The 21,150-nt window shown below is 35.4% G+C and overlaps 1 protein-coding gene across 1 annotated transcript in view; it reads right to left on the bottom strand.

The window, feature by feature from the left end:
* LOC133534729 (disks large 1 tumor suppressor protein) overlaps positions 1-18,409 on the bottom strand; it is a 69,523-nt gene extending 51,114 nt beyond the window's left edge. Inside the window, exons 1-2 of the mRNA XM_061873974.1 lie at positions 18,179-18,409; positions 17,280-17,411 (exon numbers count right to left, since the gene is read on the bottom strand). Of these exons, the coding sequence (XP_061729958.1) occupies positions 17,280-17,411; positions 18,179-18,197 (151 nt within the window). The 5' untranslated portion in view covers positions 18,198-18,409. The remainder of the gene's footprint in view (positions 1-17,279; positions 17,412-18,178) is intronic.
* Positions 18,410-21,150: the final 2,741 nt, after the last annotated feature.

Below are 21,150 nucleotides of genomic sequence, written 5' to 3'. Positions count from 1 at the left end.
GCAGTCCTTGCTCTGAATACTTCAACAAATAAAACTTCACCCATTATCTTGAGTAGGTGCATAGAAATATTTCACAGAAATGAATGCTACGTGCGCGCATAGTTTAAAAAACTTCCACTTTGTAAATGCAGTAGCCAAGTTCGATCAATATTCAATCTCAACATATGCGATGAACTGTTGGAAATTACAATTTTTAATTAGAGTGGGCCTAAGAGGGAATTGTGTCAACGGGTGTACTCGATGACCCGGGCCCGATCTAGGTCATACGGTCCATCGCACAGATTGCAATACGTTTTCGTTATTTTGAACGCACGGGGTTGTTTGTGCTTGACACTCGATGTGATGTAGGGGACCTATATTTAATTTTAGGTTTAAATTTTAATTCTTTGTTTGCTTGATTGATGCTGTACCAGGAACTAAAATAATATCATAGGTAGGTACATTCATTGTGACGCGTTTCATAATCTTAACTGACATTGCACACGAAGACATAGTCTATTATTATTCATTCTTCCCACTGAAATCTTTAAAAAAATTGCTTTTTTCATAGACTATGTAATGCTGAAAGTTCTCAGAAGTGTTCTTAGCCCAAAGCCTTAGAGATAATAATTATAACAAAAAGTTTAAAAACAACTTATAAACAAATATAACTCTTCTTCTTTTCTTAACTCTTGTAGTGTGAATCAATTTAAAAACAATCTTGACAAACTATCTATATAGTAAAATCATGCTAAGTGAACTCTGATTTAGACGTACCAGCATCAGCTGCCTGTCTAAAACTAAATAATAATAATAATAAGGGCCGCTTGTGGCGAGCTGTTGGGGAGTAACGACCCCACGGACCCGAGTGCTCCCGAGAGTCGGCCAGGGTCTCCGTTTCCGGCGTGTCTTCGTCGGTCGGAGTGGACCCCAAGGGCACCCGCAGGACTCTCAGCTCTGACTTGCCTTCATTGGCCGTCCAGAGAGAAATCGTTAGAGTTATTATGCTCCGGGGGTGGAAGTGAAAGATGCATAAAACCCGAGTTGGCACAGTGACAGTTATCAGCCACTGAGTAGAAAGCGGCGCACACCTCTCGACGCCCCTGAGCCGCTCACATCGGTGTTGCTCCTGGTCGTCTTTACGACGGCAGTTTCAGAGGCCTTCCGTTAGCGAGACGGATATATTCACCTAAAATATTAAAATCTCAGCTCCCGTATCCTCTTAAACATTCTACTTTCATTTCTAATACAACGAAAGTAAATGTATTGTGTATTAAAAAATATGACTAAAGTATAAACTTACATAGTACAAAGTTACTTTCGATTAACAATTGAGGTAAAGTATCGTTATTTATGGAGAGTTAAATATCAAAACGGAAATGGTGCAACAAATTCTTTGAAAAACTAAATTTTATTGCTTATCGTTAAAAAGAAACCTACTTGGAATATAAAATGGTCTAGAGCAAAAACGTATAACTTTCTGCACAGTTCTTAGAACAACAATGACCCACTTTCAGACTTAGAGAAATTAAAAATCTCGATGGGAACATCATGAATTTAATGTAAAACCTCTGAGGACCCATAATTATTTAATTAATTAATCACCATACAAAAGGGCTGAGTGATTCTATCCTAACAAAAATTTGTACGCGTGATCAAAAATTAAGGCTTTGTCTATTCTAAAACCATTCAGTTTGCCCCTAGTATATAATTGGTCAGTTAGAACTTGTAAGTTGCACGGATAATTTTTTTATTACTATTTTGGGGTTAGTTTCATAGAATCGTTCAGGGTAGGTGTATATATGTGTATTCTTTTCGGAAACATAAAATCGCCATAAATTAAATACTGAAATTGGCTTTTCTTTAGTTTTCATCATAATGAAGCCACACCAACCTACTTGTCTTCTTAGAATTCCTCATGTTACCCTACCCTACCTAAAACAACAATCGATAATATTGTACAACTCAAGAATGCGATAATATCAGTAGGTACCTGCACGCACGCAATCATAAAACACATGCGTCGATAGAGATGCAATCGTTACGTAGCACGCAGAGAAGCCGCATTATACCTACCGACATACCTAAGAGCTATGAGCAGCTGCAATCAAGTACATCAGGGCAGGTTAATACAATGTTGCCGTTATAAGCAGAACAAATCCTTATTAGGGTTCCGTACCCAAAGGGTAAAACGGAACCCTATTTCCAAGACTCCGCTGCTTTCCGTCTGTCACCAGGCTATACTTGTATCTCATGAACCGTGATAGTTATACGGTTAAAATTTACACAGTTGATGTACTTCTGTTACCGCTATAACAACAAATACTAAAAAATAGAATAAAATAAATATTAAGAGCAATTCCTAGCTGAGCAACTTTTCAAATCTCGAATTTTTGAAGCTATGTTTCTGTCGCGCTGCGGTGGGCGGGAGCCGGAGCTATCTAAGTGTGAGTGCGCGCACACAGACGCGAGACGCGTGCGCTCGCTCATTGCGCGCCGTTCCGTCGACATCGCCCGCGAGCCAGACGGAATTTATTCTGCGCTGCCCGACGAAAGTTGTTTTTGTTGTTACCACGTAATATTGTTTTTCATTTTTATATTATACTGTATCTATTACACCCTAATACCAAACACCCTATCACCTGTACTAAATGTATTTTACACCTATGATGACGAAATAATAAATGATTGATTGATTGATTGATATTAATTACCATATAGGTAAAAACTGCAAAAAATAATGATGTCTCAGCTTCGGTTGTCGTTGTACAGTCAAGTGAAAAAATATGTATCGAAAGAATCGTCTCATAAATATGGTACTACGCTCTTATTACACTGGAATAAGATGCTATGGGACATATTTTTGAGTAAGATGTGTACACCCATATTTTTACACTTAACTGTACCTATCCGTATCAGTAAGTTGGGAGTGATCATGGTGTGTTGTGAAATTTTGTAAGTAGGTATAAATATACCTATGGTTAAACTACAATCTATTTAACGTACGATAAATTGTAGTACGATGGGGCTAAACTTGGGCCGCCTTATTGAAGAACGTATCGCAATGACAATCTGGGTAAAGTATGTTGGGGTAATGCCGGACAATTTTGGGACCAATTGAGAGAACTCGTGAAAAAATGTTTTTTCGAGATCTCAACACGTGACAGATTCTTGAAGTACGTAGCGAATCGTTAAATAATAACCGTAGATTCGGCCTGAATTTTGGTAATCTTCAATATAGAACGGTTTTAGTTTTGTACCTGTGTAAAGATGAGACATACTTTTTTTTAGGGTAACGAGTGTTTTGCCATCAAGGGAGAACATTGGATGGTGAAAAAAAAGTTGCTTCTAATAGAAAGAGAATAAGGTATCACAAAGAAATAGGTCCGGTGTCTACCCTTTTGTATCCGATCTTAACCCTGATACAAAAATTGTTGCTCTCAAACTTTGATACCTATGTCATAAGGCAATTTGATAAGTAAACAATGTGCTAAGAAACCTCTTATTGTAAGGTTTACCCTAAGTAATAAAAAAAACCACTAAAATAATAGTGTAAATGTATTGTTTATTGAATGGAATGTACTGGAAGATATTAAGTACTTAAGTAGGAGGGACAAAAATCAAAATAAAAAATAATCGTGCCCAGTCATTTTTAACGAAGGTCGCCAAAAAAATAAGAATCAAACTTAGAAATCAAAAAGACTAAGTAGTTCTTTAAAAAGGTCAAGGTCACTGAGAGCCCATCTTGAAGTATGGAAAATAATTAAAATTGCGATTTTGTTGGTTTAATTTTGCAATATATAGTTGATATACAATCTTTTTTTTTTTGATAAAATGTAAGGATCGTATGTAAAGAGTAAAGTAAATAATTAAATATATAGGAAAAGAGAGCCCTCTTGAAGCATTTTAAGGAAACTAATTTCGAAGCCCTATCTCTATTTTGTATTCGAAACTAGCAATGTATGTATGCGTGCACATCTACATATGCATTCGTATGTGTAGGTACTTTATTGCGAAAAATTGCTCATTTGCTATCTATTTTACTCGATTTTGTTATAAATTTCAACATGTATCATCATCCCTATACAATATAAATACTCTTTATTGCACACCTCAATAAAAGAAAACAATACAAAAGAAAACATACACATAAGCACAGGTAAACAACATGCGGTCTTATCGCTAAAAGGCAACCTTTGGGTTACGGAAATTAAAAAAATTACATTGTCAGTAACCGTCGCGCTGGTAGTGGTACTGGATAAAAATAATGGTACGAAAGTGTGATCAAGAAAACAATAAATGTGATAATTAAGGTCAGTAGGTAAATTGAAGAAAATTTAAAGTTTGATAATCACTGCTGTTTTTTAAATAGGTAAAGATCTGATTGTTTCTGGTCCGATCTTTACCTGGAAGGGTCAAGATCGGATATCGGTCTACAGCAGTGCTAGGTCTGTTAACACAATTACAAAAACAAACACAGTTTCATCACAATACGCAAAATAAATTACAGAGCGAAGATCGGATAGAAGGAAGAATTCGCGAAATTTACCTTGCTCTCTGTGATTGCACATAGCACAAGCCCGACTCCCTGAGCGACGCGGGGACACTGACAGTCGAGGCGCAATGAAATGGCGTCTTACACAATGTTGCCAACATTAAAAAATAAAGCCAAATTAGGGGGAAATGAATGTCCTACGTTCTTCACCCGCATCCGGTATTTACCCAACATACCTTAATCGTTGAACCGCCGCATTTCAAAATGGCCCTTATTTTGATATCGGCTAGCCGTAATGTAATACGGCGGATTATACAATACGACTGCGATACTTATATATAAATCCCCTCGTCAATGTAATTTCATTAAATTTGCTATCTAGTGGCAAACATCAAAGTAGTTATCTTATCTTTTACTTGTGACGCACAAGTGTGAGCAATGTAAAATACTATATTTCTAAAAAAAAATGCCTACTACGTAATAAAAGAAAATGTGATTATTAAATTATAATACGAAAGGTGGTCAAATCGCAAAATGCTGTCGTTTTATTTAAAATAATGAAATAATTAGACCAGTTCCGAAAGTACCGGGAAATCCCGGTTCTTTAAAACAGTACCGGTTCTGCAATCCCTAATAAGGATGTTATGCCCATCACTATTCCTTCTGTGTACGTATATTTAGAAACTGTCTCCGCCTCCAATTCGTGCGATAAGGACAACTGCAGCTCGGACCGAAATTCACTCGCAAAAAACTAAAAAATCGAGGTTTCGCTCTCGACTGTTTCCTCCTCCAAAACGCAACTAATCATTATGAAATTTTGGAAATTGCAAGAGGAAGAAATAATCTATGCCGCTATGTTTTGATTTTTTGGATATTTTTTGTCATATTTGTATACTGTGCCTTTTTTTACAGCCAATTCAATTGAGCCGTTTTTGCGATTTTCGAGGCGCTGTATCTTTCTTCAAAATAAAATAATCCAAAAAAGCAAAACATAGCGGCACAGATATTGATGATATTGATCTTATTTGAAAAAATCACTGCTCTAGGTTAAAAATCCAGGGAGGAATCAGTCGAGAGCGTTTGTATGGAAAAATCGCAACTAGGAATTCCTCTTAAAGGGGGCTCCCATACAACAAACGTGATTTTTTTGCCGTTTTTATAGATAATGGTACGGAACCCTTCGTGCGCGAATCCTACTCGCACTTGGCCGGTTTTCTCTTTACTAAAGATATTTATATTAGAGCGATAAGGTTTAAATTAAAATAATTACGTGACTACTGGATCCACTTCATTTACTCGTACTGTGCGTTTTTAGGGTTCCATACCAAAAGGGTATTACCACAGATTATATAATAGTTCTGTATAATAAGACTCCGCCGTCCGCCCGTCTGTTTGTCTGTCTGTCCGTCTGTCACCAGGATGTATCTCATAAATCGTGATAGACAGTTGAATTTGTCACAGATGATGTATTGCCGCTATAACAACAAAAACTGAAAAGTACGAAAAAGTAAATTTGTTAGTCCTTCAACTATGTAGTCGCAGTTTATATGTTAATGCAAGCATATTAATGCGTTATTTGCACCTAAATAAACCACGAAATATATGCACAATATAAACATTAAGTTAGTTCAAAAAATGGGTACCCCTTATTTTGTTACACTTATTATGCTGATAAAATACACCCAGTTTTGTAACTTTATCTCAACTACAACTTTACTTCAATTATATTTTACATGAAATTTTATAAAAACCAAATTTTATCTCATACAAAAAGCTACATTTCGTCACCTATTTTGGGGAAAAAACAAGACTACGAAAATAATTTAGACCCAGTTATTCGTTTGTGCGGAGTCGCAGTTCCAATTCCAACCCTAACCTGTATTCAGTATTCAGTATTCAGTATTTATTTCTTGCAAACCATGGTACATATTTAGTTCTTATACATATCATATGGTATCACATGGGACCCTGAATAGGGTATAGCAAATATCAGATATTCTAACTCTCTTAAATATCTGAAGATACTTAATATTATTATTAAATAGTACAATCTTTAAACAGCTTAAACTAATAACATTAGATTATACTTAACGAGATAGTAGGTATGAGTATTATATATGTATGTGCATTACGTGACAGTGTGCCATATGGGTCTGAAAGTTATGATTTTTTCTCTTCTATGAATTCTGCTATTGAATAGTATGCTTTTTTATTAAATGATGCTTCAACTTTGTTTCAAATAAATGGTAATTTTCCTCTAATTTAATTAAACTAGGGATATTGTTGTAAATTTGTATGGATGTGTAGTATGGGCCTTTTTTGAAAATATCAACTTTTGGTTCCGGTAGAATTAAATCAAGTTTACGGCGGGGTTTTTTATTGAATTTGAACAAGTCGATATTTTTACGAACAAAAGTAGCGGATTCTAAAATGCAAATTGACGGAAAAGTTAAAACTCCTAATCTAATAAAATGTGGTTTGCAGCTACATGTCTGTTTAATATTGACTATTATTCGGATGCACTTTTTCTGCATGACAAAGGCATCATGTGCATCAGTAGTATGTCCCCACAATAAAACACCATAGCGTAATAATGAATGCGCATAACCGTAGTACGCTGTAAGCGCACATGTTTCGTTTGTGTTAGATTTCAGTACGCTTAAGGCAAAAACAAATGATGAAAGTTTGTTTTTGAGTACTGCTACGTGCCTTTTCCAATCTAGGTGAGTGTCAATGGTGATGCCTAAAAGCGAGAAATTCGATACTTCTTCAATATTTAATTGTTTTGCTATATTACTTATGTCTATTGCGCGTTTTTGGTGCGGTCTGAACTGCATAATTTTAGTTTTTTTGCTATTAATTTCAAGGTTGTGATCTTTTAACCAGCTGACCATTTTGATGTATGTTTCTGTTATATTTTTGTAGGCGTCGTTACTCGTGGGGCTTTTGAAAAGGAGTGAAACATCATCGGCAAACATTATACACTTGTGCTCTGTAATTCGTGGTAGATCGTTGATGTATATTACGAAAAGAACACAACCGAGCACGCTGCCCTGAGGAATTGAATTGTTAATAGATATATGACATTCGATTTGTATGTTTGTAACTGACGCATTTCATCTCTGTAATATTCTATTTGGACATACTGTTTTCTGTTATTTAAATATGATTTTAACCAATTAAGGGCCGGACCGCGAATACCAATGTTGTTGAGTTTTTGAAGTAAGATGGGATGTGATACCCTATCATATGCCTTAGACATATCTAGTAACAATCCAACCCCATAGGTTTTATCTCGTAAATGCTCCAATACTGTTTGAATGTAGTTATAAACTGCAAGTGTGGTTGAACTGTGTTTTCGAAAGCCAAACTGGTTTTTATGTATGAGTTGAAATTTTTCTATGTAGTTATATATACGGTTTGCAACACATTTTTCAAATATTTTTGATACAGTGGGAAGTACTGCGATGGGTCGGTATTGACTGGTATTGTTTTTTTCTCCCGTTTTTTTATATATAGGTCTTATTTTAGCGATTTTAAGTCTTTCCGGAAAGCAGCTTTCATCCAGCGATTGGTTAATTAGCCTAGTTAGGGGTATGGTAAGTTCGTTCACACATGCTTTAATTAAAACGGCAGGTATTTCATCATGGCCACAGCTGAATTTATTTGGCAGGTTAAGTATAATATTTCGGACTTCTTCCTCTGTAGCAGGATATATGTATATCGAGTCAACTGCAAAGTTTGTACTTGCAACGTTAGTGGTTTGGCGTTGTTCGCTTATTGACGCAAAATATTCGTTAAAATGATTAGCTACTTGTTGAGGGCAATTTATATCAGTATTGGAAACTCTTAATTTAATATTATTCGGCTGTTTTTTTGCGGCATGTTTCCCTGTTATTTCTTTTATAAAATTCCACATAGTTTTGGTCTTGTTTTTAGATTTGTCTATGGCTTTTATGTATCTCATTCTTTTGGCTTGTTTTACACAGTTTTTAAGGGTTTTTGTTATTATTTTGTAATGTTTTGTTAAAATGGAATTGTTTGATTGATTTACTAATATTTTGAATAACCTTTTGTTCTTACATGACTTTTTTATTCCAGTTGTCAGCCAGCTGTTGTTTTTTAGTTTTTGTTTGATACGTTTATAAGGTATATGCGTGTTTAACAGTAGTTGTAATAATTTTTCAAACTCATTGTAGTTTTCATTTATATTTTGACAATTATTTATTTGTTTATTCCAATCAACCTGATTAAGCGCGCATTTAAATGATGTTATATTCACAGCAGAAAAGTTCCGTTTTAGAATATATTTGTTAGAGTGATTGTTGTCAAGATATGTAATTTCTTCGAATTCATATTGCAAGCATTTGTGGTCTGATATGCCTTTATCCTCAACTGTTAGTTTGTAATTTTTACTATTTGTAAATAGAAAATCTATGCAAGTCGAACTGGTAGTAGTCTCTCGAGTTGGCTCATTTACAATTTGACGGAGGTTACATTCAAGCATCATGTTTACTAGCCTATGATAATGATTTGAGTTATTAAATTTATTTATGTTAAAATCTCCTGTAATAACAATGTTTTTATGACGTTTCGATTTTAGCTTAGATAATAACCGATTTAATACATCAAAGAAGGTCTCAATGTCACGGTCTGCTCTATAAATAGTTATTATAATGAGATCAGATTTCAACTCTATTGCACAACATTCAATTACTAATTCTATTGACAAGTTTGCATAGTCGGGTCGCTCCTTGTATGGGATATCTTGTCGTAATAATATTAGTACTCCTCCACCTTTGTGATTAGGACGATTGTAACTTGCTGCAGCCACATATCCCTCTACTTGCACTGCATCTTTCTGTTCTTCTGAAATCCAAGTTTCTGTGAGGCACAATATTTGATATGGGTGGTCCTGAAGGAGAGTTTCTATTACATGGATCTTATTTTTAATGCTTTGGACATTCTGTACGAATAACTGCAAATTAGTTTCGAAAGGAGTGGTGCCCTGTAGCACTTTCTACAAGGGTCGTATTTTCAAAAGCGGAAATGTTTTCTTCACCAGTTTTTTGTTGCGTGCATTTTTGTTCAGTTTCAGGTTCAACAACTTTACCATTGATTACTAGCTTATTGTCTATTATAACTGCATGTTTTCCAGATTTTCTAGCTTCTCTCAGAGCTTCGATTAGTTTTCGTCTCATTTTAAGGGATGCGTCATCTAAGTATTCAGTTACTGTTAGTCCAGAATACCTAAAATAGTTCCTATGTTGTAGTATATACCTAGTCATTTTTTTGCTCAAAAACTCTATTACCAGTGGTCGTCGGTTACCTCTCTTACCCAGACGGCATAAATCCTCGATGTGTCCAACAATATCGATATTCATAATCTTGCTAAATATGTTTCTTAACCGTTCTTCCATTTGCTCCCCGGTTTCGCCCCATTGTTCTTCGAGTCCGTGGATAACTATATTCTTGCAAGCGTAATGGTCGGTTTCGTTAGAATGTTTATCAATTTCAATAGATTTTTCTATATTTTTTATTTCATCGTGTAATTTTTTATTCTCTGCTTCTAATAATTTAATTTTCTGTGTAATCAAATTTATGTCTTTTTTTAATATTGTTTGTTCTTGGTCTAAAACATCTGTACGCTGAACCATTTCTTTTTTCAATTTCTCTATTGCTGTACTAATTTCACTTTGGATAGTTGTCTTTATTTGTGATATTATTGAGATTCTGTGATTGTTCAGTCGTTCGTCTAGTATTTTTGTAAAATCATCCACTGTTAATTGGCATGTCGGACTGTTCTGTGGGAAAGTCGGGTTAGCTTGTGGCATTATATCATCTTTATTACGAGAAATAGTAGTACTAGACGGTGTAGTTAGTTTTGGCCTATTAGGTGTAATCGTTACGTCCGGTGATGTTAGCGTATCTCCTTGCTCATTGAGTATTGTACTATTTGCTGTTGAATCAAATAGCATGGAGTTTCCACGAGGGTTTTCGGTGATGTATGAGTTTTCTTTTAGGGTCTCATTTGCTGTAGACGTGCTTGGTTTTGATAAAGGAGTGCTAGTTTTCTTTGCTTTTTTGTTAGATGCAGACTTTTCATGCACTCATTATGCTATACAAATAATTATGTGATATCACTTGTTAGAACAAATAATATGCTTTAGAGTATGTAATAATTATAGCAAAGTATATTAGACGATGTGTAAATATACCTTATGACCATTATACCAATAATAACATTATGTTTACCGTTAATTAGGTATTACGGTAGTATGCCATTTATTACGTTATTCAAAATAACGGTAAACCAAACTATAATATATGAAAAGTAATTATAAAAAACCGGCCAAGTGCGAGTTGGACTCGCGTACGAAGGGTTCCGTACCATTATTTATAAAAACGGCACAAAATATATGTTTGTTGTATGGGAGCCCTCCTTAAATATATATTTTATTTTGTTTTTAGTATTTGTTGTTATAGCGGCAATAGAAATATGTACATCATCTGTGAACATTTCAATTGTCTAGCTATCACGGTTCATGAGATACAGCCTGGTGACAGACGGACGGACGGACGGACGGATGGACAACGAAGTCTCAGTAATAGGGTCCCGTTTGACCCTTTGGGTACGGAACCCTAAAAATGTAGTGCACCCACTACATGGGGGTGCTTAACCACTTTGAAATTTATTATGTCTTTTGAAATCCAAAAAATAAGTATTTATTTTTGTATTTTGTTTAAGTATCTATTGTCATACTATGTGGGTTAGGTTAGAACTGCAATCCTCACATAACCGAACTGCTATCAGAAATGCGGGTTACGTAAGTATTAAAACTGCGAGCTTCACACAGCGGAACTGCTATCAGTAAAGTGGGCGTTAGGTTAGGTTACGTTAGTACTGCGACCCCTACAAAAACGAAGTGCTACTAGAAAATAGAAAAGTGGGTTAGGTTAGGTTAGAACTGCGATCCTCACATAACCGAACTGTCAATATCAGAAAAGTGGGTTAGTTAATTTAGAGATATTAAAAGCGCAGACCTCGAGAGTTTATTTACTATGTATGTTATGTATTTAATTAAATACTTTATTGTACATAAGACAAGTTAAGATACAATAAACCAGTGTAATAATACAATATATTAAGTAAGTAAGTAACGATTTACCTACCGTAATTTACTTTATTAGGATAACGAGATGTTAAATATTTGCAAGACGTTTTTAATTAAAATGTGGTTATAATTTTGGTGGTCATTAAACTATTAGATTAACAAGATGTCAATTTTGGTGCCATTAAAATGGAGTTGAAATTTTGGCGATCATTTACTATTTTTGGCCTACTAAAAAGGGCTTTTTGATGTTATATTTAATACCTATAAGTATCTGGTGAACAGAAAAAAACATGAGCCATTATTATTTAAAATTCCAGCATGTTCCATTTTTATATGTGGATAATGTTAGTAAATCGACCATCTCATTATACGGGCATTATATTACCTACTATCTGACTGATAATTCGCAAGTCTCCATTAATTCAAAATTGTACCGCACCTACATACTTAAAATAGGCAAAAATATCTAAATCTGGCAAAGAGAGATAATAAGTACGATAAAGGCAGTTAAAAGTAATTTGGATGTGATGTCAGCGGCGCCGGCGTTCAGTTAGTGATATCGTTGTCGTTGTATCCATTCATTACTGTCTAAATATAATTAGGATCAGATTCACAATGGCAATGTCTCGGTCGCATCCAAGAGCATTCATGACGTGCGGTCACGCGTGTATAGCTTATTTATAGAGCGCGATCGTTTCACTATAGTTTCGATTGATTCGTCATATACATATCAAGGTTCAAGTCACTTGTTATTTCCTCTAAGTACTTTGACACCTTTAAGTACTTTTATTTTTCTACAATAAGGGCTCTGTCACCCCTTAAAGTTGAGTGATAGAGATTCCTTTTGGCAATGAATGTGCTGCTAACAGGCAAATCCGAACAATCATTCATCATTTTTATTTACACAGACAGTATACCTAGTTATCGTGCCTTTCGCTCGTACTTGTCCGTACATAATATATTGGCGCGGTGAGACGTATGATAACTAAACAATGATTCAAATATCATTCTGATTTCAGTGTACGATCGAATTGACCTGTAAGAAACTTGTACGTTTTATACAATGAGAATTAATGAAGTTTTTGAAGACCTTCATTAAAAAATAAACATATCTCACAGGGTTAAAACAATTTGTAGCTAATATTTATCAGTTACGTGCATATTAAAAATCAAAAAGTTCCCAAATACGAGACAATTTGTACAGCTAATAATAGCACTGTATTTATTTATTCAATAGGTACAAAACCTGAGGCAAAGTTTAACAGTTTGAGTTGAAGGTTTTTCTTGATGTATTTAGATTAAATACTGTTTGTTAACAATGAAGATCAGAAGATCGCACTTATCATGCTACATACAGTGCATACATATATGGATATATGCCCACCTAAAGTAGGACATTATTAACACGGAATGTTCCTTAAAGTAAAGCGACAATTTAACCTCATTTAAAATCACTCTCACAAGTGATCAATCGCGCGAGCAAGATAAGTGTAAAGTAACGAATGATATATTTAATAATCGAGGTTTAAAGTTGGAGCGCTGCTACATTACAGCTCAGGCATTACTCTAAGTAGAGTAAAACCTAAAATGTGTTTCCTATGTGACTCTGTGCATCCATATCATGCTTCATTCGTAGGCTATACGGCATCGAAGACGAAGAGAATGCAGAGTCGAATCGAAACCTCTTCTTTAATTCATGTCGACTGGCAAAAGGTTAGGTAAATAGGCCAGTGACTACTTTATTTATGATCGTTTCCCGATAACATGATATCATTCAGTGCGTCGCAATATCGTTGGTCGTACTTTTTATGAGTAAGATATAAACATTTATACACGACATCTGAGCGCAGTGAATAGATAGACAACCAATAAAAATTTAAATTTGCTCTATCCAGTTATGCACAGGCACCAAATTATCAAAGTAGGTATAGTATAACTCAAACATGTATATTCGAGCCCATTATATGAGCCCACGGGAGTATCTACAGTTTTTTGTTCAAACTACATCAAAGATGTCGCTGTTTCCGACGCAAACTATAGATAACGTTAGTTATGATAGCGCCTTTATGAGACAATATCATGTTACCGAATAAATTATTGATAACGTAGCAACGGGCATTAACAACTAGTTTTTGCCCCATTTTATCCCCTTTCTAACACCCTTATTAGGCGTTGAATTCTCAAGAACGTTGAAATAACTTTTTTTGTAATTTAATATTATGCCTTTCTAAGAAATTGCAAAGGTTTTTTTTTCATTTGTTTTATATTACGTCGGTGGCAAACAAGCATACGGCCCGCCTGATGGTAAGCAGTTTCCGTAGCCTATGTACAACTGCAACTCCAGAGGAGTTACATGCGCGTTGCCGACCCTAGCATAAAGTTGATTCCTCGTTGTTTTTGTAGTTGTTGTTTTGTAATAGATTCAAACTTTCAACCCCTTTTTAACCCTTTTTAGTGGATGAGTTTTAAAAACACTGAAATTACTTGTAATCTAATAATGCTTTTATACAAAGATTAAGTCCCGTGCTCAAAAAAAATTGATTTCCATTCCAGACATTTCGGATGTGTAATGATATGATAGGTATAAAAAGGAATAATATATTTTCTTTCAATATAACAATATTTCATATAATTGTAATAAATAAATCATAAATAAATAAATATTATAGGACATTATTACACAAATTGACTAAAGTCCCACAGTAAGCTCAATAAGGCTTGTGTTGTGGGCACATAGACAACGATATATATAATAAATAAATATTTATAAATACTTAAATACGTAGAAAACACCCATGACTCAGGTACAAATATCCATGCTCATCACACGAATAAATGCCCTTACCAGGATTTGAACGCGGGACCAACGGCTTCATAGGCAGGGTCACTACCCACTAGGCCAGACTGGTCGTCGAATTTTAAAGGGTATAATCACTCATTGTAATATACATTTGGTATAATATTAAAACGTTTATTATTATTTTATATGTATAATTAACCGTTGGTATAACACTTATATCTTATAACGATCATGTGGTATAATGTTCATTTGGTATACAAGTTTTCATGTCATGTGACAAAAGACGATCCAAACCTTAATTTAAAAATATGTTTATTTTTGTGTGCAAACTGCTTTGTTTTATCTAACCTAAACTTTCGTTCGTTAGTTAGGTTAGAACTGCGACCATTAGCAGTTGTTAGAACTGCTAATAGTCGCAGTTCTAACCTAACTTGATCCACTTTTCTAATAGCGGTTGTTTAGGGGTCGTAGTTCTAACCTAAACTAATTTTCTGGCAGCGGGTTGTTTTGAGTATGGGGCGCAATTCTAACCGAACCCAACCTGCTTTTCTGGTAGCAATTCGTTTTGTATAGGGGTCGTAGTTCTAATCTACCTTTCATCCCCTTTTCATCTCCTAAGGGGGTTTAAAAGGGGATGAAGTTTGTACGGGGATCAAGTTTTATATTAAGTTAGAAACTTGAAACTTCGTAATAAGACATTTTCATAAAATACGAGAAAAGTAATTCCAGCGTTTTTGAAAAATTCATCCCCGAAAAGGAAAAGGTGTTGAAAGTTTGTAACGGCAACGATTTGAGTAGGGATTTGAAATTAGTAGGTAGAGAAAATATTAAAACGTACGAAGAATAATTTCAGTTCTTTTGCAAATTCAGCCCCTTTTAGGGTTAAAAAGGGGTTGAAAGTGTGTTTAGGGAAATAAACCAACGCGGATGAAGTCGTGGGCAAGAGCTAGTGTCCTTATAAATCAATATAGTATTGACATTCTTGTTCTTGGCAGAAATGTGGTCTAGATGTTCGACTAATACATAGTAGTAGTACTACTACTGATAGTAAAACACTTTATTGTACAAAAAAAACATAAAACAGCAAAAAACACACATCATTACTAACAGGGATCAGGGATCTCTTCCAGTTAACCTTTGAGAAATTGAGGGGTAATTGGAGACGATATTAGACATCAAAACTGTACAAAACGGCATACAAAGAAAATATTTATTGTCCTAAAAGTTAGGTACGGTCACGTCTGAAAATATCGATACAGAAAAAGTGGCAACAACAATAACGACTTTATTGCCCACATATTAAGGTAGTGTATACATATTTTTGGCACATTTTCGTATCAATATTTTCAGACGTGACTGTACTACAATATATTATACTATGGGATAATATTATGAAACATATAATAAATATGTCTCACGCTTGATCATGGTAACAAATGGGTAACAAAAGTAAAACAAGTGATTTCATATTATGATAGTGTAACTCGTATTGTATTAGTCAACAGACAAGTAAAACCAAAATGAAAGTTTGTAAATAAATTATACATACAGTCGAACATAAAATCTCCTACTTTTGAAGTCTGTTAAAAAGGTACCAAGCCCTAAAAGGCAAGTTTGACTTGCACTTATTTTTCTTCAAGTAATAAAAATCAGACTTATCGCTGCGTGCCGTGGACTTTATCTAAATAAAGCATAGCGAGACGTATCTAGGCATTTGATATAGTAGAGTTGTAGATATGCACGTCGGCATAACATCTAGCTCTAGCCACCTTGAATTAACGCCGCTTCTGATCGATAGGCGTCGGTGCATATAACGACCTGCCTTTATCCAATGAAGCCGTTGTGTTGTGTGCATCTACCTTTTGCACTGCTTTATTTTCTGTAAACATATTCTATAGACAATATCTAGGTACCTCCACTTTATCTAGCCTGGCATGGGCCGGTGTGAAAGAAAAGAGAGTAGAATAGACTTTTAAGAAAATAATTCCCAATTTTTTTGGCTTTCCAGCTAATGTGACACTGACATAGCTATAATCCCCGAACATGGCAGATTGTTCACGCCTTCTTCGCGCCTTGTTTCCCGTTCTTTTTTCGGTTATTTGGCTAGTGTCAAAGGATAGGACCTACGAAGCGCGAACTTGCAAGACTATATAAAGTAGGTACTACACTATTTTGGCTCATCTGTGGCAAAATAAATAACAATAACAATGCTACCATAACTAAAGGCTAGTTCGGAAAACGTTAGTAAGTGGCAAGTATTTTTGACTTTGCATGCCTAAAGTGCATGCATGCCTGCACATGGAGCATAAAAACCCTTTAGGCATGCAAAGTCACAGCACAGTCACGCGCGAACTAAACTGTCGCGCCGCGATTTACGCACATATTCTGGAGGGGGCTATACAACTATGTTTGATTTATGAATGAGTTCATTCATAAAGTGGCTACTCTAAAGGTACTTTTTTAGTTGATGTTTTTTGAATTGTTAGCTACAATTGCGTTATGCTTTAGCCCGTAGCCGTATTTTTTCCTTTGGTTTAAACAGCGTACTACGTATCGTGAGCAAACTGAGAGATGTATTCTTGTGTAGGTATTTTTTTAAATTATCATATGATACTTCTGGTGTCTACATGACAGGACGAGATATGGATGCTGTCATATTAACTTACCTTTATTTTATCCTGATCTCCCTCTTTACAATTTGATTCCAACTATATTTTCATTTCTGACGGTTTTATTACCTATTTGTGAATGTTTTGATCTTTGCTTTAGTGGGAAGCGCAGCCACTATTTCACTTTACCTTTCGGCTCACCTTGTAGGTAACGTAGGTTTATGCAATTGAAACCTACCCCTGAAACTGAAAACCTCAATATGACAAACTACATCACTCACCAAGAAGAGCTTGAAAGAGGCGTGACTTGAAAATTCTGATGACTCTTTCGATCGCAAGTCGCAGTTGTCGGTCATTGGGTTTCACTAATTTGCTGTGGTAGTCTTCCAGCAGTTCCAATGCTCGGTGGGCTTCTGTATAGACAAAAAAGATGTAGATAAAACTCATATAAAATAACGAAGGTGGGTTGTTATTTTATTCTGTTTTAGTAACGGCTTATAAAAACAACCGTATAAGCAAGTTAAAGAGGTAGGTACTCAGATCATTTACCTACACAGTAAATAACACGTTACTACACATACGCAAGGTAGGCTCTGGCAGTTACATGGAAGTGATAATTTTAATCGCATGGACGATTTCATACCCACACATGGGCTACTGCACTAACTTGCTGACTTTATTAATACAGTAAAGTGTCAATCGAAAGATAATTAGGTGCTGACTTTATATATAAATTAAACATACTAATTATCTACTATTACTTAGGTGTTTTGTGATATAGGGTAGAAGGAAGGTTGCTGTTCGGGTCTGCAATTCTGCGACAAGTAGCACAGTTGTAGATATCTAAAGATTTAAGGATCCAATCCAAGTTCTACAGTGGCTGGATTAAGGGTAGATATGCAGAAAGACGGGAGAGGTTTGGGTATATTAGATCTTTATTATCATAACTAGAGTTTTATTTAACAAAACGAGGTAGGTATTAGTGAAGGGGTCAGTGGCAATGGCAACACTATTATCGATACGAACGGATCAACAGAACTTAGGGTGCTATTGTTTGCGCAACCAACCCCTGCCACTGTTCCTATTGGAGTAATAATAAAATAAAAGCACACATGCAGAAATATATCCAAACATTAAAACTCTTTATGAAGTTATGGATTGGTTAAAACACTAAATTCACCTTGCTTACGAACGGGCATCACGGCACCACCCCTTAATGTAATTTTCCGAACCTATAAAATACACCTCCGAGAAAAATAAAACAACAAAAAAATTTCAAACCATTAAACAGAAGATATAGTACATTTTAAACAGTTTTAATCACAGCCGGATACATTCTTAACGGCACATATGGTTTGCACTGTGAAAACATTTAGAAGATATAGCGCGAGGTGATGCGCGGTAGTGATCCCGTGAAGGGGCGACTACTTACTACGCCCAATGGGATTGGTCGATTTCCACCGTGACGTCAGGGGGTGGAAGCATAGACAAAGAAAATGTAGACTGCGGGGTGTCGGAATAAAAAAGTTTCGTACTGACTGGTGTTCTCTCTGCCTGCTCGGTGCTCACTTACTTTGATTGCCTTCTATTTGATTGATTGATGAATAAAAAATGTTAGTATGTATGTAGTTGTTGTATTTATTCATACATCCTAATTAATTGAATTACTCCAGTATACATATAAAATCGCATCAAACCGTAAAAGAAAGAAAAAATGTACTCACTGGCGAATGCACCCTGAACTCGCAGGGTAGGTAAGGTACGCCCTACTACACACTACTAAGGTAAATAAATAGTGAATAAAATCAAAATACATTTTAAATTGAAATGTTTATTTCTATAATAAAAACGGCAGACTATATGGAACTCGACCAAAACCGTCCTTCATAATGGCTAAAGGGCAACATCGTGTAAGAGAGGTGTTATTGGACTTCACATTACATAATTATAGTGCTACTTTACCGCAATAGCGCGGCAATTAGCACTTTACGTGCCTATGTCAAATATTTAAAGGGCCATATGTACAGACCGTAAACCGTTGTACGATACACGTGCGAATAGATAATTTCTACTTTTCGCACTTGTATAGTAATAAACTCTATGTAGGTACAGGTGAAAAATTAAATCCTCCTTTTTAGCTTTGCCACAGTTGTGTGAAAATCAGTATAAACAGAGTAGGTCCTAGCTTAAAAGATTATATTTACTTCGTTTACAGTTACGTAATTCACATACCTGAGTGAAGGTGTGAATATCTATAGTCAGGCAAAGCAATTGAAATTTTGTATGGCATTCCTACAATGGCTGGCCAAACTATATCTGAGTACCTAATCTTTTTTTCCTTTGCATCATTACTAGCCAACAGATGGCGCTAGTAGTGCTGTCCTGCGCAGAGACATGTCAGTCGCTTCGCTTGACAAACAGATGAAGTGTGCGAAAGGGAAGCCATGACGTATATGAACAAGCCATAAGTGCGAAAGAGGCAGACTACATATGAGAAAACGTAACCAATTTTGAGTTCGAAGGCGGCCGAGGCGGCTAAGATCATATTGCCGTATTTTTTAACGTGAAAAATATAAGAGAATCAAAAAGAAAAATATATATTAAGTAATTTAGTGACGATGGTGTTTCAAAAAATTGGAAACAACCCTATTGCCAAAAATGTTCATTGTTTGATATTTTTGCATATGAACCATTTTTATTACATTTCAATTTCAGCCCTGATAAAGTGTGGATGTAATTGGCACTTAAGGGCATTTTATTTGCGATGAGCACCTGGGGCCCTACCGCGAAAACCGAAAAACGTAAATTTCGGGGATCTTTCTCTTTTACTCTTACTAAGACGTAGTTAGAGTGACAGAGAAAAATGCCCGCAATTAACGAACTTCGATTTTTGCGGTTATAGCCCAGATATTTGTTCCCGAGTCATGGATGTTTTCAATGCATTTAAGTAGGTATTTGTATATTGTATATACAGGCTGTTTATTGAGTCACCTGCAATAATTTACGGGGTGAATGGGTCATACTGAGCAAAGCAACTTTCACTATAGGACCAAACCCGAAATCGCGAAAAAAAATTGGCTGTTTCATACATTTGACCTTGACATTTTGTATGGGAGCGTAATTTTTTTTTCTCCATTTCGGGATTGGTCCCATTGTATAAGTTGCTTAGTATGACCTATATTGTATATCCACCCCGTGAATGATTGCAGATGACTAAATAAATACCCTGAAAACACTGAAAACAGCGCAAGACTTTTTGAGCTTACCGTGGGACTAAGTCGATTTGTGTAAGAATAGCCCTATAATATTTATTTATTCATTTTAATTAGATCCATCCACACGTTGCAACGGGGCCGGGCCGACATCGGGCCCGACATAGAGTTGTTTTCCGTTTCATGAAATATCAACATATCGTTAACAATATTTTTGAAATGTGATAAAATAAGTAGTCCCGATTTCGGGCCTGATAATCGTTTTTCGTTTCACGGAATATTAGCACATCGTTAACAATATTTGAAATGTAAAAAATACTTGGTCTCTAATTGTCAAAAATGTTCAATGTTTGATATTTTTGCATTTGAACCATTTTTGTTACATTTAAAATATTTTAAACGATGTGCTAATATTTGATGAAACGGAAAAATACTTTTGCTCGGCAAAATCGAAGTTCGGCAATTGCGGGCATTTTTCTCTGTCACTTTTATTACATCTTGGTGAGAGTATAAGAGAAAGATTTCGGTTTTCCCCTAATATCAGGGCTGATAAAGTGTGGATCATAGATATATGAGATGGATGGATCTAATTGGCCCTTAAATACGTATGTTTTTGTACGAGTGACTTGCGTTACACTCGCATTCGCTATTATAATTCGCATCACTACTTGCACGAATGTGTAACGCTGGGTTAGGTACCTATAAAATGTTTGCGTTTCGTTATGGTTTTAAAATTATTCTGTATGTTCCCTAAATATACCTAAATTTTGGTAATGTATCTTGATACAAAAATCAAAAATAAACCATGTAGAAGATCGATTTTTTCTTTCGAGAAATATAATTAGCTGATTCAACATAGAGCCTTTTGGCAACACGATAACTTATTTATTTTGCGTTGCGTGGCATGTCACAAAACGCGACGAGACTTTGACAAATTGCT

This window comes from Cydia pomonella, chromosome 2, assembly GCF_033807575.1.
Source record: "Cydia pomonella isolate Wapato2018A chromosome 2, ilCydPomo1, whole genome shotgun sequence".
Classification (NCBI taxonomy): domain Eukaryota; kingdom Metazoa; phylum Arthropoda; class Insecta; order Lepidoptera; family Tortricidae; genus Cydia; species Cydia pomonella.
This window is presented reverse-complemented; position numbering and strand designations above follow the sequence as displayed.